General features: G+C 39.9%; 1 protein-coding gene across 1 annotated transcript in view; it reads right to left on the reverse strand.

The window, feature by feature from the left end:
• Positions 1-361: 361 nt before the first annotated feature.
• The window catches only part of EPHA4 (EPH receptor A4), a 102,617-nt gene continuing 89,501 nt past the window's right edge, over positions 362-13,477 (reverse strand). The window contains exons 11-16 of the mRNA XM_010018881.1: positions 10,063-10,124; positions 9,274-9,483; positions 6,609-6,758; positions 4,089-4,282; positions 1,532-1,687; positions 362-1,247 (exon numbers count right to left, since the gene is read on the reverse strand). Of these exons, the coding sequence (XP_010017183.1) occupies positions 1,133-1,247; positions 1,532-1,687; positions 4,089-4,282; positions 6,609-6,758; positions 9,274-9,483; positions 10,063-10,124 (887 nt within the window). The 3' untranslated portion in view covers positions 362-1,132. The remainder of the gene's footprint in view (positions 1,248-1,531; positions 1,688-4,088; positions 4,283-6,608; positions 6,759-9,273; positions 9,484-10,062; positions 10,125-13,477) is intronic.

Raw genomic sequence — 13,477 nt, forward strand, 5'->3', positions numbered from 1 at the left:
GAAAAAGAAGAGCATCCCTGCTGCTCTTGGTGCAAAGCAGGGTCAAGCTCTTAGCACTGAACTGAGTGAGCTCCAAGACACACTCCTGCACATTGTCTGCACATCCTAACACGCAGCAGCTTGAAAGCAAGACAAGGTTTTGAAACAGTTCAATTTTCATTGTCATCAAATAGAGCAAACAATGGGAAACACTAAGCAGTTAGTTTGGGAAACCAGCACAGGTTCATACAAACTAGTTGGGAACCCCAAATAATATATACCACAGCACTTTTTTTTTTTTAACCCAGCAGTGATGAAATCCTAGCACAGTTTAAGAAATAAAGCACTATGAACATGTTGGACACTGTACTTCCACTGACCTTCTTTCATGTGGCAAAGGGAATTGCTTCTTGAAAGAGAAAAAAAAAGTCTGAAAGCTCCACAGCCACGATTGTCACAGCTGACTACTGGCAAGATGTTCACAAAATGTCTCTAAGTGGTAGGCTTCAGCACGACACAACAACAGCCAATAAACTCCCCAAAAGTCCAGTTTTGCCCAGTAATCCACGAGTTGGGTCATTTCATGTCTCAAGCCCATAAATGAGTAGATCACTAATCGGCAGGCACTGATTAGCCCAATGATACTCTCACTGAGGTTTCTGCAAGGTATTACTGATGCATCAAGTCTGCAAAAAATATCCTAGGGCAGATTCTTCATTCCAGTGAAAGATGCACAACGGTGGTTTCACCCACAAATAAAACACTATGGTTGTAATCCTATGGGTCACAGGGAGAAGGAAAGTAATTTTGTTTTTGTTTTTTAAGCACAGTATCTGGCAGCAAACATAGCATCAAAACTTGAATGTGACTTTATATTTATATAGATACATGTATTTTACATATCGTTGATCAACAGAGAAGTATGTTCCAAGAAACAATTTGTTCCAGGTCTGGTTTAAAATGACGGCTTGTCATTTCTGGAGGCTCCCCTCCCAACACACACGCTCGGTTTCCGCAATCTGTACATCAAGCAATACTGCAGATCTTTATTTCGACGGGCGAGGAGACGAAGTAAAAAAAGTGCAGTTCTTCAATTAAAGTGCATGGATGAGGTAAACTAATTTCAAGAGTTTTGAGTTTATTCAGTACTGGCTCAGACGGGGACCATCCTGCCGTGCATCTGTTGCATTTGGGTGCGCATTGCTTGAACGCTGCTCAGTATCTTGTTCTGGTGCGTGATGGCAGTGATCCCAATCCTTGCCAGGTCACTGTGGAAAGCAAGAGAAGTAGGGGGCTAAGAACCATAGATAAGATGCTGGCGCAGAAAAGAATATTGAGAGTCAACCACAAGCAACATAGCAAAAGCAAGGCAGATGTACAGAAATGTTTAATTAAATAAGTGAAGGCATTATGGAGGCATTTTAAAGTTATCCTCCATCCAAATGAAAGGCATTCCATTCCTTTAATGAGCGTAATGATATGCAGCACAAAGAAAAAGAGGTTGATTAAATCCAGATTTACCAGTTTTTTTATTATATCACTGAGTACTTACTCCTGGTTCATATGCACCACAGCCTCTAGGGTGGTATAGCCAGCAGCTGTGAAGTTATCCTTGTATCGCTCCATTTTAATGGCTTGGAGCCAGTCACTGACAGAAACAACCGCCGAGAACTCAGGGGAGCTGGGATCCAGCAGGGCTGTGCTAGGTCTGGATGCCAAACAGTGAAAGGACAGAGAAATGGTGTCAGCTGGATGACGAATCACAAATCAGAGTTTGGTCTCTGAAACAATTATCCTCAACGAATAGGGAAAGTAAGGGCAAGACGTTGTGCTCAGTAAACTGGTGGCTCTCTGCACAGCAACGTACATCAATGCAAGAAACTTCACAAAATGCAAAGTAATAGGCCAAATTTTGCTAAGAATTTGACTTTAGGTTTCTATTTTTGCTTTCAGATCTAATTTGAACCACAATGCCACTTACAATTTCCACCTCAGATACAACCAAGTTCATAGAAAATACTTTTACTTCAAAAAAACAAAGAAGATGGCAATGCTGGAAGGCGTTCAGTCTACTGGGTCTGTATCTCACAGGCAGCAATGCAAGACCTTGCCAATCCTGCATGTGTCAGACCTCAGCTCCGCAACTATAGAAACACTACTGAAGTATGTGCAAAGGAACTGGGAGCTCACAACCTGCCAAACTGGTTTGAGGGCAAAACTCAGGGTGGGTTCAGATAAATCTTGTTTCCAGCCAGGTTTGCAGGCAAGTTCAGTGCATTCAATCAAACTCGGGACAGCAGGGAGTTAATCCCCTCTTTAATCAATCCATTCCTGACCAGCGCGTGTGCCAGAAGTGGCAGGAATCATGCGAGCTTTGATCTTTGTTTGCACTGTGGAATGTGCTTCTCATTTTCCCTTGCACAAATTTGTGAATAATTATTTTTACCAAATTTGCTTCTTAATATCTCATTATTTCATGTCTATTGTAAATCACAGTTTCATTAAACCATTATAAATGGCTATCTATCTAACCAAAACAATTATAATCTAGCAATTTATTTGAAAATGCACATTATCAAAGATTAGGTGTGCAATAGCATAGTTATGTCTTGCCTAAGGCACCCAGTACATGCTGGTACTACTTGGTACAAGTCTTTTACTGTGCTATCTAACACAAGGCCAATGATGGCAACCTAATTATATACAATTATGCTTCACGCATAAAGTTGTATATTAATAATGTTATATATTTGAAATTCGTATTCCAACAAGAAGAAAAATAATAGCCATGAACACGAAATGATCTTGAACAGGCTCTTAATTTTTGTAAAATCTATGTATTTTCAAAGAGCACCTGTAAATTGGAAAGAAAGCAAACTGGAGGAGATCATGCTGTGATTCTCAAATCAAATTATCACAGCAGATCATATTGTGGTCCTCACTATGTAAATTATTTAAGTCTCAAGGGTGGATACATTTTTGCCAGGCTACCAATGCAATTAGGGCAATCTGGAGATAATGTGGTGATAGTGGTCCCACAAGGTTAATAGTCCCTCTTCTGATATTCTACATTGTAAGGAAGATTCACAAAGGGACCTACAAGTTTAAAAACAAAAATAGCTTTTTCCAGGAAGTTGTTCTGTTGGAGGCTAAAGCAGAACTTCTGTTGCTCCTTCACTGATTCAAGAAACTTAACCTTGTATTGCCCTGTGGATATTTTTGTATCTCCCCTTTTACCAAAAAATATTTTCCTATTATCTTCCTCTTGTTTCTCTTCTTTTAAGCTTTTTTCAGTATTTGCTGTAAGCAAATTTACCTGACAAAGCAAAGGCATTTGAAAAAAATAGAACAAACCTGGTGTAAATTAGCCAAGCTCCTATTACTTCAGCAGTGTTTCACCAGCTTAAACAAACTGCTGATCTGTCTCAACAAAGATATTTCGGTTTTACCCTACAACGCTGGGAGTTTCCTTCCTACTGTGCTTCTTTCGCACGTAGCAGGTATACTGTGCTTAGCAAACAAAACAAAACACCAATGTAATGCGGGATCGGTGGAGACATGAAACTGGCTTTCCACAAAATTAAATTCAAATTCACATAAAAATTAATCCACACCTTCCCAATGCCCGTGAGGCGTTGGCTGTAATGCCGTAATGCTCATTTGCAAATCCTACACAAATCTAGGGTTTATAAAACTTGATGATGTACTTTTCCTGCAGAAAACCACATCACTCCTGCTAGCTACACTGCATTAAGGCTACCCATTCAAGCCCCTTCACTAGGGGGGAGAGGGTAAAGATGCAGCAAAATTTGTCTTCAAACAGGGCTTGCCCGCAGCAGAACTTTTGCTTAAGACTGTTCTATGAACCTGGTGTGACACAGGAAGAGCTCTGCTCTTTCCATTTTCGTTCTCACAGAGCTAGGAGAGTTGGGGGTGCCCAGTGACCAGCACGACCCCTCTTGCACAGTGCAATGTCTGCTGTGCAGTCAGGCTCTGCAGAGCCACAGAGCACACTTTAAGCCTAGCACAGAGGTTTAGGTGATGTGCAGCTTTGCCTGTCATCTCCATTGTGCTCCCTCATACATCTCCATTACAAAAGCACAGCTGACCTGGAGCTCTCACTGCCTGTCCTCTTCAGGCTGTTGGGGTTGCGGATGAGTTTGTCCAGCATGTTGACAATCTGTCCAAATTTAGGCCTGTCGCTGCGTTCCTTCTGCCAGCAGTCTAACATCAGCTGATGGAGAGCAATGGGGCAGTCCATTGGGGGTGGCAGCCGATATCCTTCTTCAATGGCTTTAATAACCTATAAATGGCACAATTAGGAAGACATTAGAGAACATCAGACACTACTCAAATCTACCAGCTGAGTATCATTTATCCTAGGGCGATCCAAAGTATGGAAACAAATCCACAATTAAGTGAAACAACATGGAAAACAGCACTCTGGCTCAGACAGTTGGTGGTCTCAGAACTGTCATTTCTCCTCAGCAATTCAAAACTAAAAGGGTAGAGCATCCAAAGCAGATATACAGCAGGGCAACGTGTCACAATAAAGCACACGGGATACAGGGATGACAAAATAGCCCAGGTCAGAATTAAGCAACTATATTGGACAGAGGGTTGGAGAAGCAACAGTTTTGGGTGCTATATGTTGAAGATGTTTTCCCCATCATTTTAGGACACAGCAGATCACCCCGTTGTCCCCCTCCTCCCTGTCAGTAATACAGGCCTTGTAGTGAACCTGTTTTCTCACCACTGTATGCTCTGAGCCAAGAAATGCAGAGATGGGAACCCTTTTGTGCAGCTTTATCAAGAGTGTACAGAAGCCCAATGCAGTAACTGAAGTATGCGTTTCATACTTAATAGAAACCAGAAAAACTCACAAGCTGAAGTAATTTCAAACCCTCCAAAAAGGGCTCCAGAGCTCAGCACTCTAATGGCTTCTTAGCCCTCTCAGGAGAATGGGATGTGACCAGGACTCAATTCCGGTATGACCCAGAAGCCTTCAGATTTTAATTAATCGATACGACTTTGCTGGCAGGATTCACCATGAGACTGAATTGCACTAAATTCCCTTGTTCTGGTCTTGTCCAATTAGTGGCTAAAATCCACTGGGAGGACAGGGTGAGGGATATGCTTGTACTAACAGCAGCTATTCAGTGACTACAAACAAAGTGGCTCTCACTACTCCAGAAAGCATAAAGGTCCTTTTGATTTCTCTTGATTTAACAGACACAGAATAATTTGAAATTCACTTCTGCTTTGTTGTGAATAACACTGCTCTCAACATCATTAAGGAGAAAAAAATGGTATGTCTATGCCATGTACTAAAAAGAGGGTGCAAAGACAGTAATACTGGCTTTCACTGTCCTGTTCAAGCTAGCTTTTCAACATGGTCTAGCACATGTTAGCAGCGTAAGCCTAATATGCTAGCTCTGTGATTGTTGCATTGAGCTCCACTGTGCAGCGTAGACATGCCTGATATAACTGAGACACATCTGGTGTTTTATTTTCTTGCTAAATCTTGATGACTTCCTGTTAGCAAAGGAAGGCAAGACTGGGTGCCAGAAGAGACATTTCACATCAGAAGGAAATTAAAATTATATCCCCCATTTAGATTAAATGCCATCCGCATCTAGACACTCTTTGAAAATGTTCAGCTCCACATAAGAAAGCAGATGAGTTGTAAAATGACTTAACCACTCCCTGACCATATATTCAGATTAACATTTTATTCTTCCTTTATATGTTTGTAGATCCCCTGGGAAAAGAATTACGGATAATCTATGCCTCATATTCACTGGGATACTTTTTTTTTTTGTTTAATAAGAATTCTATTAGCAAAAGCTCTTATTAGCATTATTATTAAATACTCTTCTAGAATAGCAGCCATTGTGCATGCTCCCCCTTGGAATACACTGAAGTAGTCCAGATGGTACGGTTAAACAGGACATGCATAATTTAAGAATGGTCATTTAGGAAAGCTGCTTTTTAATGTCCTCAGGGGGCAGCTATGCAATTGTCACAAGGATACTCTGACTGATAATCAGAATTGGATTTCATATGTGTTGTTTTAGATATCCTACAAGAAATAAAATCATCTGGAAGAAATTACAAGTGTACTGGGGCTTGAAGAATTAGCTACTAATAGGAAAGCCCCATTAAATTAAAGTGTTTTTTCTTAAAGACTTTCAATGAAGTTGAGATTTAATATCAACATTCAAATCTTCCCTCTCTTGACAGTATTACGATCTGACAGTTTAAATATATTTGTCTCCTTTTTTTCATTCTTCTTTTTTACTTCAATTGCTTGTAATATTTTTCCTAATATATATTCAAAAAAGAAAAAAAAGAAAGGAGAAAAGATAGACGCATAAGTTATAGACTAACTTAAGAATTCCCTATTTCCTGACCATAGACCAGGCTTGAAATATTCAAGGAAGTCTCAGCTCCAGAGAAGTTCCCTGAGAAAACAGGAATCTACCACTAATTATATCCTTCTAAAAGACTGGAGTAAATGTCTTATAACTATATAACAGTTGAAACACATCAGCAGACATCTAAGGACAAAGATAAAGGCATGGGGGGAAGGAAGAGAAAAAGAAGAGGAAGCTCAGGAGGAGACTCACATCTTGATTGGACATATCCCAGTAAGGTCTTTCTCCGTAGGACATCACTTCCCACATGACGATGCCGTAGCTCCACACATCACTAGCTGATGTAAATTTACGGTAGGCAATTGCCTCTGGTGCAGTCCACCTGATGGGGATCTTGCCACCCTGCCACAAATGAAAGAAACCGCGGGCTGGTGAGTCACTGACACAGTAAAGTGTGTGGCTGACACTGTTCTATGCTGCCATTAAGAACGCAAAATGGTTTTCTGTACGCAATTCCAGACTCCTTCTTGAAAAGGCATCCATTTTTCCTTCTTCTTGCCATAAAACTGTCAGATCCAACCAGGAGGCAATGCTGCCCATCTGTTTTCTTTAGTCACAAGGAGGCGAACCAGTAAATTGTTAAATGTATTTTTATCAGCCCTCTAAGAGATCTCTGCTTAGGGCTATGATGAAGCATGAGAACAAGCCAGGGGTTTTACATAGTATATATTAGAGATTTAGTTGACAAAACAAATAAGTACATGCTGGCTGTTAATTACTATTTCCTTGCTTGCCTGTCTGACCTGTTTGGCCTGTTTCAGAAAAATGGGATTATAAACATTTTACTTTTCGAAAAGGTAAAATAAAGAGAGGATAAACTGGGAAGATTTATGAATACTGTGGTGTTTCCCATGGGCAATATCCCAACTCCTACCAGAGACGTGAGACAGCAAGCAAGCCTCTGGGCTCTCCTAGTCCCCGTGGGAGGAGCTCAACACCACACCATGGCACAAGGCTGCTTTTAATATTTGTTGGAGAGAACTGTCTCTCGTTACAATACTTCTTTTTAAACAAATAAAAACACTTGGGCATCTGATTTGGGCCACTGAAGTCCTGCACTGTTTTAAAAGGAACTCACTCCATCCTGTTTATCTGATTTTGCCTTAGCTGAGTGATCACAGGCCAGAGATTTCTCCTTTTGTTTATGCTAATATACAAGGTGTTTTTAATTGAGCTTTTGGTTTCCTGCAGTTCCATCTGGGGACCGACTTAAACTGAACAAAGGTTTTAGGGTTTTTTCATTTGCTTTTATGCTTTGTTGATTAAGTTTATTTTGTTAGTTTTTTTCTCAGCAATCTTCCAGATAGTTTTTATCCAGAACTGAATGCAGCCTGTGCATACTCAATGGTTTATTGTTCTAATATCTCTCTCAAGTGTTTAATATGGACTTGTTCCAAAGAAAAGTGAAATGAAAAGAGGTCCTTCTCATGGCTTCTTTGCCCTTTCCATCAGGCCCTTGGTGAATCAGGCTGAAGCAGTATTGCCTCATGTGGCTATAGGTTGCTCTCACTTTAATGAGTTATACTACTAATGGGGAGCAGAACACACCATCTCTTAAAAAAAGACACTTTAAAAATTGCGTTCTACTGCGTCGTCTCTAGTTATAAAAAAGCTCTATTTCTCCTTTCAGACACAGATGCATGGACATTGTTTATACGAGGTTGTCATTCTAAAAATTGTCAATAAGCTCTTTTTATTTAGCTGCTCAAGTACAGTGGAGTTCATCCAAATTTTCCTGATCCTTCATTACTGATACCAAATGAAGACAATGCACTGTAAAGCAAATGTCATTGATTCCCTGTAGTTTACTCTTGAGAGCAAACATAATACTATATCTCCACTCACTAAATTCAAAGGGAAGCTTTTCAATCGTTTCTGTCTTGCCCTTGTGTGTTCATCTAAGCTTTGATTTCCCTGAATACAGCTTTTCAGACTTCTGCTTCTTCCACTTGCCATCCTTACGAATGAGAAATACCAATGCTGGCCAGCATTTAATACTACAGGAGCCTATCCTTCCCTGTAACGAACTGTGAATCCATTAAGGGATGAGTGTTGGGATTAAACTGCAAAATCTGAGTGCTGCAAACAAACTCTGCACTAGGGAGAACAGATGGAGAATGGCAGATATTTAAAACTGAAAAAAATAAGCAATTAAAAAAGGAGACTTTATAAACTCTGACTATTTCTTTTTTTCTTCATGTGCATGTTAATTACAGAGGTATTGGTAGAAAGGCTGGTAATGGTCAGGATGTTGTTTTGTGGCCAGAGGTACTTACATTAGTACTATTCTACATGCAGCATATTAAAATGGCTTTAACAAAATTAGTTAACAGTGGGATGCTGAAATATAGATAAAATGTGAAAGAAAAAAAAAAAAAGGGAATGCAGGTTTCTCACTTTTCCCAGTCCAAACTATTTAGGTCAAATTTATGACTAGCTTTGCAATGGGAAAAAATGGACTTATGGGTTTGATACACTTTCTGTATCAAACCTCAGTGGGACTAGCCACTTGGAAATCATTATACATGTCTGTAGATATCAGAAGGAATAGAAGGCCAAGCTCTAATTTCTGGCATCAGATTCCTGTCATGCACTTCAGCACACTGAAGGAACCAGAGGAATACATGGGTCACATCCTCAGAGAAAAAATACCGATGCAGGCACTGATGTTGTAGCAATACCACTACATTAATTTATACAAGCTATGGAGTCCGGGCCAATGTTTGTATTTAGGCCATGATATATGTTTCATTGTGACTGGGATTATTTTAAACAAACCATTGTCACCTCCTACACAGTCAGACAAAACCAATACGTAGGCAAGAAAACCCACTGGAGATTTTCTTTCCCTTCTTACCCGTGTGGTATAAGCTGCTTCAGGGTCGTCTTCCAGGACCCGGGACATGCCGAAGTCAGACACTTTGCAGACCAGGTTGCTGTTGACTAGTATGTTTCGAGCAGCTAGATCCCGATGCACATAGCTCATATCAGACAGATACTTCATTCCTGAGCCAATGCCACGAAGCATCCCCACCAACTGGATGACTGTAAATCTGCCATCATTCTTCTGCATATGGGGAAAGGAAGAAAATCACAGAGCATTAAGCTAAAAGCTACATTATTGCCATTGCTGTAATTGGCAAAGAGCATATCTCTGGATTCCCATCTTCTCCCAAATAACATGCAATGCTATTTCCTCAGTCTCCTGACTACTGTCTATAATTCACCAGTAAAGTAAAAACTCAGAGGTTCTGTCACAGCTTCCACTGATGCAGTATCCAGTTTGCAATGAATCTTGTTTTAATGAGTCTATAGCATTGCAATGTTTTCAAAAATAGAGCAAATCAGAGCTGTTCCCATTAAAAATGGATTATTTAAGAGCCTGCTATTTTAAAAATTACATTTATTTTATATTCTTCCACTTTACATTTATTCTGGTTTTCAACAGAGGGAGGCAAAACCGGGAAACAGAATTTCCTAAGTACAAACATAATTTAATTTAAATATGCTGAATTTTCAGTATCTTTCTGAAAAAAAAAAAACAAACCAAAAACAAAAACCAAAACCCAAACGAAAACCAGAATGAAAACCAGAAAATGTCTCCCAGTATAAAATCTCCTTAGCTTATTACGAAGAAATCACCTACCCTGAGGAAAGCATCCAAGGAGCCATTCTCCATGTACTCAGTTATGATCATTACCGGTTTACCTAGAGTTCGCAGAAAGAAAAACACAATTCCTTGATGAACACCGATGTTAATGGGATAAAAATGGGTTGCACATGATTTTACTGCCAAGACACCTGGCTTACACAATCTAATTTAATTTGAAAAGCACCAAGCTTATGCCTCAGCTGTGGGGAGCAAGAGAAGAAATATCACAGGACAGAAACATTCAAAGGGCCCCATCTGGAAGGTTAACCCTTTGGTTGGCTCATTGACAAGGTCTTTAAGTAAAGTGCCTCCTGTTCTCTAAGGAGTATATGAATTGATAATTGAGAGCTAAGAAATAAAGATCTGTTCAAACTTGACAAATATCTTTAGTGTAATTAAATTGCCTGCAGACTAGAAAGCCTTCCTCTTTCAAAATGGAATTTGCGAATGCTTTGGTCTCTCTGACTCTTTCGAAAGATCAACGCTTTAGGCGAGTTAGAAGCTGTCAGCAGCTACAAGGTATTCCAAGACAACTGGGTTCAAGAATGAAAAATACAGGCTGCTCCTCTCAACTTTCTGTCCTGAATTTGTATTCCATGTCTCTCGTTATTTATAAATGAGCCAAAGCCATTTGCCTCATGAAGCCAACCACAGGATAAATGATTCAATGAATGGTGTCACACGTGGGGCATAGTGCTTCAGCAGCGCTCAGCTTTCCATGCTGCAACACAGACAGCCAAGCTGGGCAATCTGAAGAGAAATATAATGTAATGTTCCTGACATAGGGATGCTTTCTGGGCACTCTCCTGTGTAAAACAACAGCAAATACATAAATAATGCTTGACATTGCCTTTAAGAGCTTTCCAAAGTCATACAACACTGAAACTGAAAACGTTTAGGTACATATAAGCATATAAGTAAAGCTAATTATTTCATGGGGTTAAATCATGCTGGATATTCAGCATCTAGAGACATATTTGCAGAAAAAGGTCGAATATAATCTCCATTCTCAAAGTAAGCATTCGGAGCTTGTTGGGAGTGACTTTATCAGAGGTCAAATAGCAAAAGCCTGGTCCCAAGATGAGCACTGTCAAGCCCACCTAAAATCAAGGAAGTGAGCACCTGATGATAGGATGGCAACCCTTCCTCCCAGTTATGCTTTACTTACAGAAAGTACAGAATTTCTTCCTAAATAAAAGACAGTGTCCCAGAGAAACTCTGCTTTTGTACTTCCTGGAGCAGCTCTGAAGAAGGGAACATTACAGGAGAAGAAGGGCTTAGTGGACATATCACCTAGACTGCAGATAGCTCAGTTCTGTCTTGTCATCAGAGGCACCAGAACTACTCAACTTTTCCTTGCTTCTGTCACCAGCAAGTACCTGCTCCAGAACAACCAGCTATAAAAGTTACCCTACCATGAAATGCTGCAGCATTGAAAATTCTCCTAATAATTTCTACCTCAGTATGGTTTTCACCAAGATGCTTTTCTCCTAATTTGTCAGGGATTTCTGGTTTTGAAGTAACCTTTATTATTATTATTATTATTATTATTCAATATGCCATAGAGACTGACTGTACTGAAAATTTTACATCATTTCACTTAGGCCAATATCCATGTGTGATACATCACTTATTTCACTCATCATTACTTATTTTACCTTTTCAGTCCCAATCTATTCTTCACAGGCCTTTTACTATTCCTGCTTCTCTCTCCCTTCCCAACTGATATAAAAACTGTTACTGTTTTGGTCCCATGCAAACTGGTATGCCTGTGAAATGCCAGACTGGCAGCTGAACCCCTTCTGATTTGCATGAATGCAGCAGAGAAGTGATGGTATTGCATAAAGTACATTGCTTTCGATGCAGGGCTTAGTAACCTTGGATGAGTATACACACCCTTAAGGATCATTCTCCCTTTAACTCACATTTGCAAGCTTTCTTTGATAGCAGAAAAGAAAAAAGGGAGAAAACTCCAACCAGATCTGCATATGTCACTCATTTATCCTTTGCAACTGTGACCAGAACCCTTCCACTGAACAAATACAGCTAAATGAGTTTTAATTAACCTTCCTCAATCAAAAGATACTATGTCAACATAGAAAGGGAGACTCTTTCAGTGCATTAACATGTAATTTCATTACTCAGGCAGTTCTTTAGCAGGGGAGGGGGATAGAGAGAGAAGTTACCATCAGTGAGCCAATTATTAAAGTACTTGACTAGCAGCCAATAATGTATTCATGAATTTTTGCTGCCTCTCCCAACCCCCATCTACGTAACTATTTATCTCACATTTTAATTTTCAGTTTATTAAATGCATTCATTTATCACAGCATTCAGAAAACCTATGGAGAAATTGAGATAAATGTCTTCTTAAGTAGCCCTGTTTACCAAACACACCAGCTCTGAGGTAACCAAGCTGGCTTGCTGCAGAAGCATCACTTACTGCAAACCAGGCAATGAAATGTTCTCGGGTCAGGCTACCACCTCCTTGGTGAAAATTTCAAATCATTTTAATTCAGTGACAACTGCATTATGCAGATGCATATAGTCATTTATAACTGGTAGAGCTGTAATAGCTCAGGGGGTTCCGGCCTCAACGGAATTTCAAAACAAAGATTCCCCTGTTGCCTTTCTTTTACAAGGGTGCTAGAAAAATTACTGTCTATAGCAAACATGGTGGCCTGACCGCAACCACCGCCCCTTTATTACAACAGTAACAAAAAGAAAGACTCAGGCCTTAAAAAATGAAACATTAAAAATTAATTCATTTCAGTTTGGAGGGAGGCCCTCAGTAAATGACAGTCAAAAGAGCAAGGGTAAGTTTTCTAAAAACACAAGTGACAGAGTGAGCTTTCAGCTCCCACTGACATCCAAGAGGGACAGGGTTTTTCAGTGGTATTGATAGCTTTGACAACCCTGTATAGAAGATACTTTACACTATTATTTTACTTTTTAACTAATTTAAATTCCTCACACTACTAATACCCTCCATCTATGTTCATCATGCACACCATTAGATGCAGGTAAGCTTCACAAATTCCACCCTTCAACAGCAGCTCACAAGATGACTGCCTTCTTTGCTTTGTAGGGCAGTTGGAATAGGGACAGTAACTACACTATTGTGATGGCACCTTATCAAGTCAAACCCAAGCACATCTGTCTTACAGGTGTATTTTCAGTTCTAGGCTACCAAGAGAATCCAGCAAGCACTGTCATTCTCTTTCTAAGGCAGGGTTCATGGCACAGTGCATGCTAACAGACTTAAAAAAACCCAACCAACCAAACAAAAAGATTGGCCAGGTAAATTCTGCAGAGTGGAATTATCACACCTGTAACTCAGAGAAAACAAATAAGCAAGTTTCACTCTAAAATAGCCTACTTTGTTTCAAAGGCTTGCTCCTTACACCTG

Source organism: Nestor notabilis, unplaced genomic scaffold (assembly GCF_000696875.1).
Source record: "Nestor notabilis isolate BGI_N333 unplaced genomic scaffold, ASM69687v1 scaffold1127, whole genome shotgun sequence".
In the NCBI taxonomy this organism is placed as follows: domain Eukaryota; kingdom Metazoa; phylum Chordata; class Aves; order Psittaciformes; family Psittacidae; genus Nestor; species Nestor notabilis.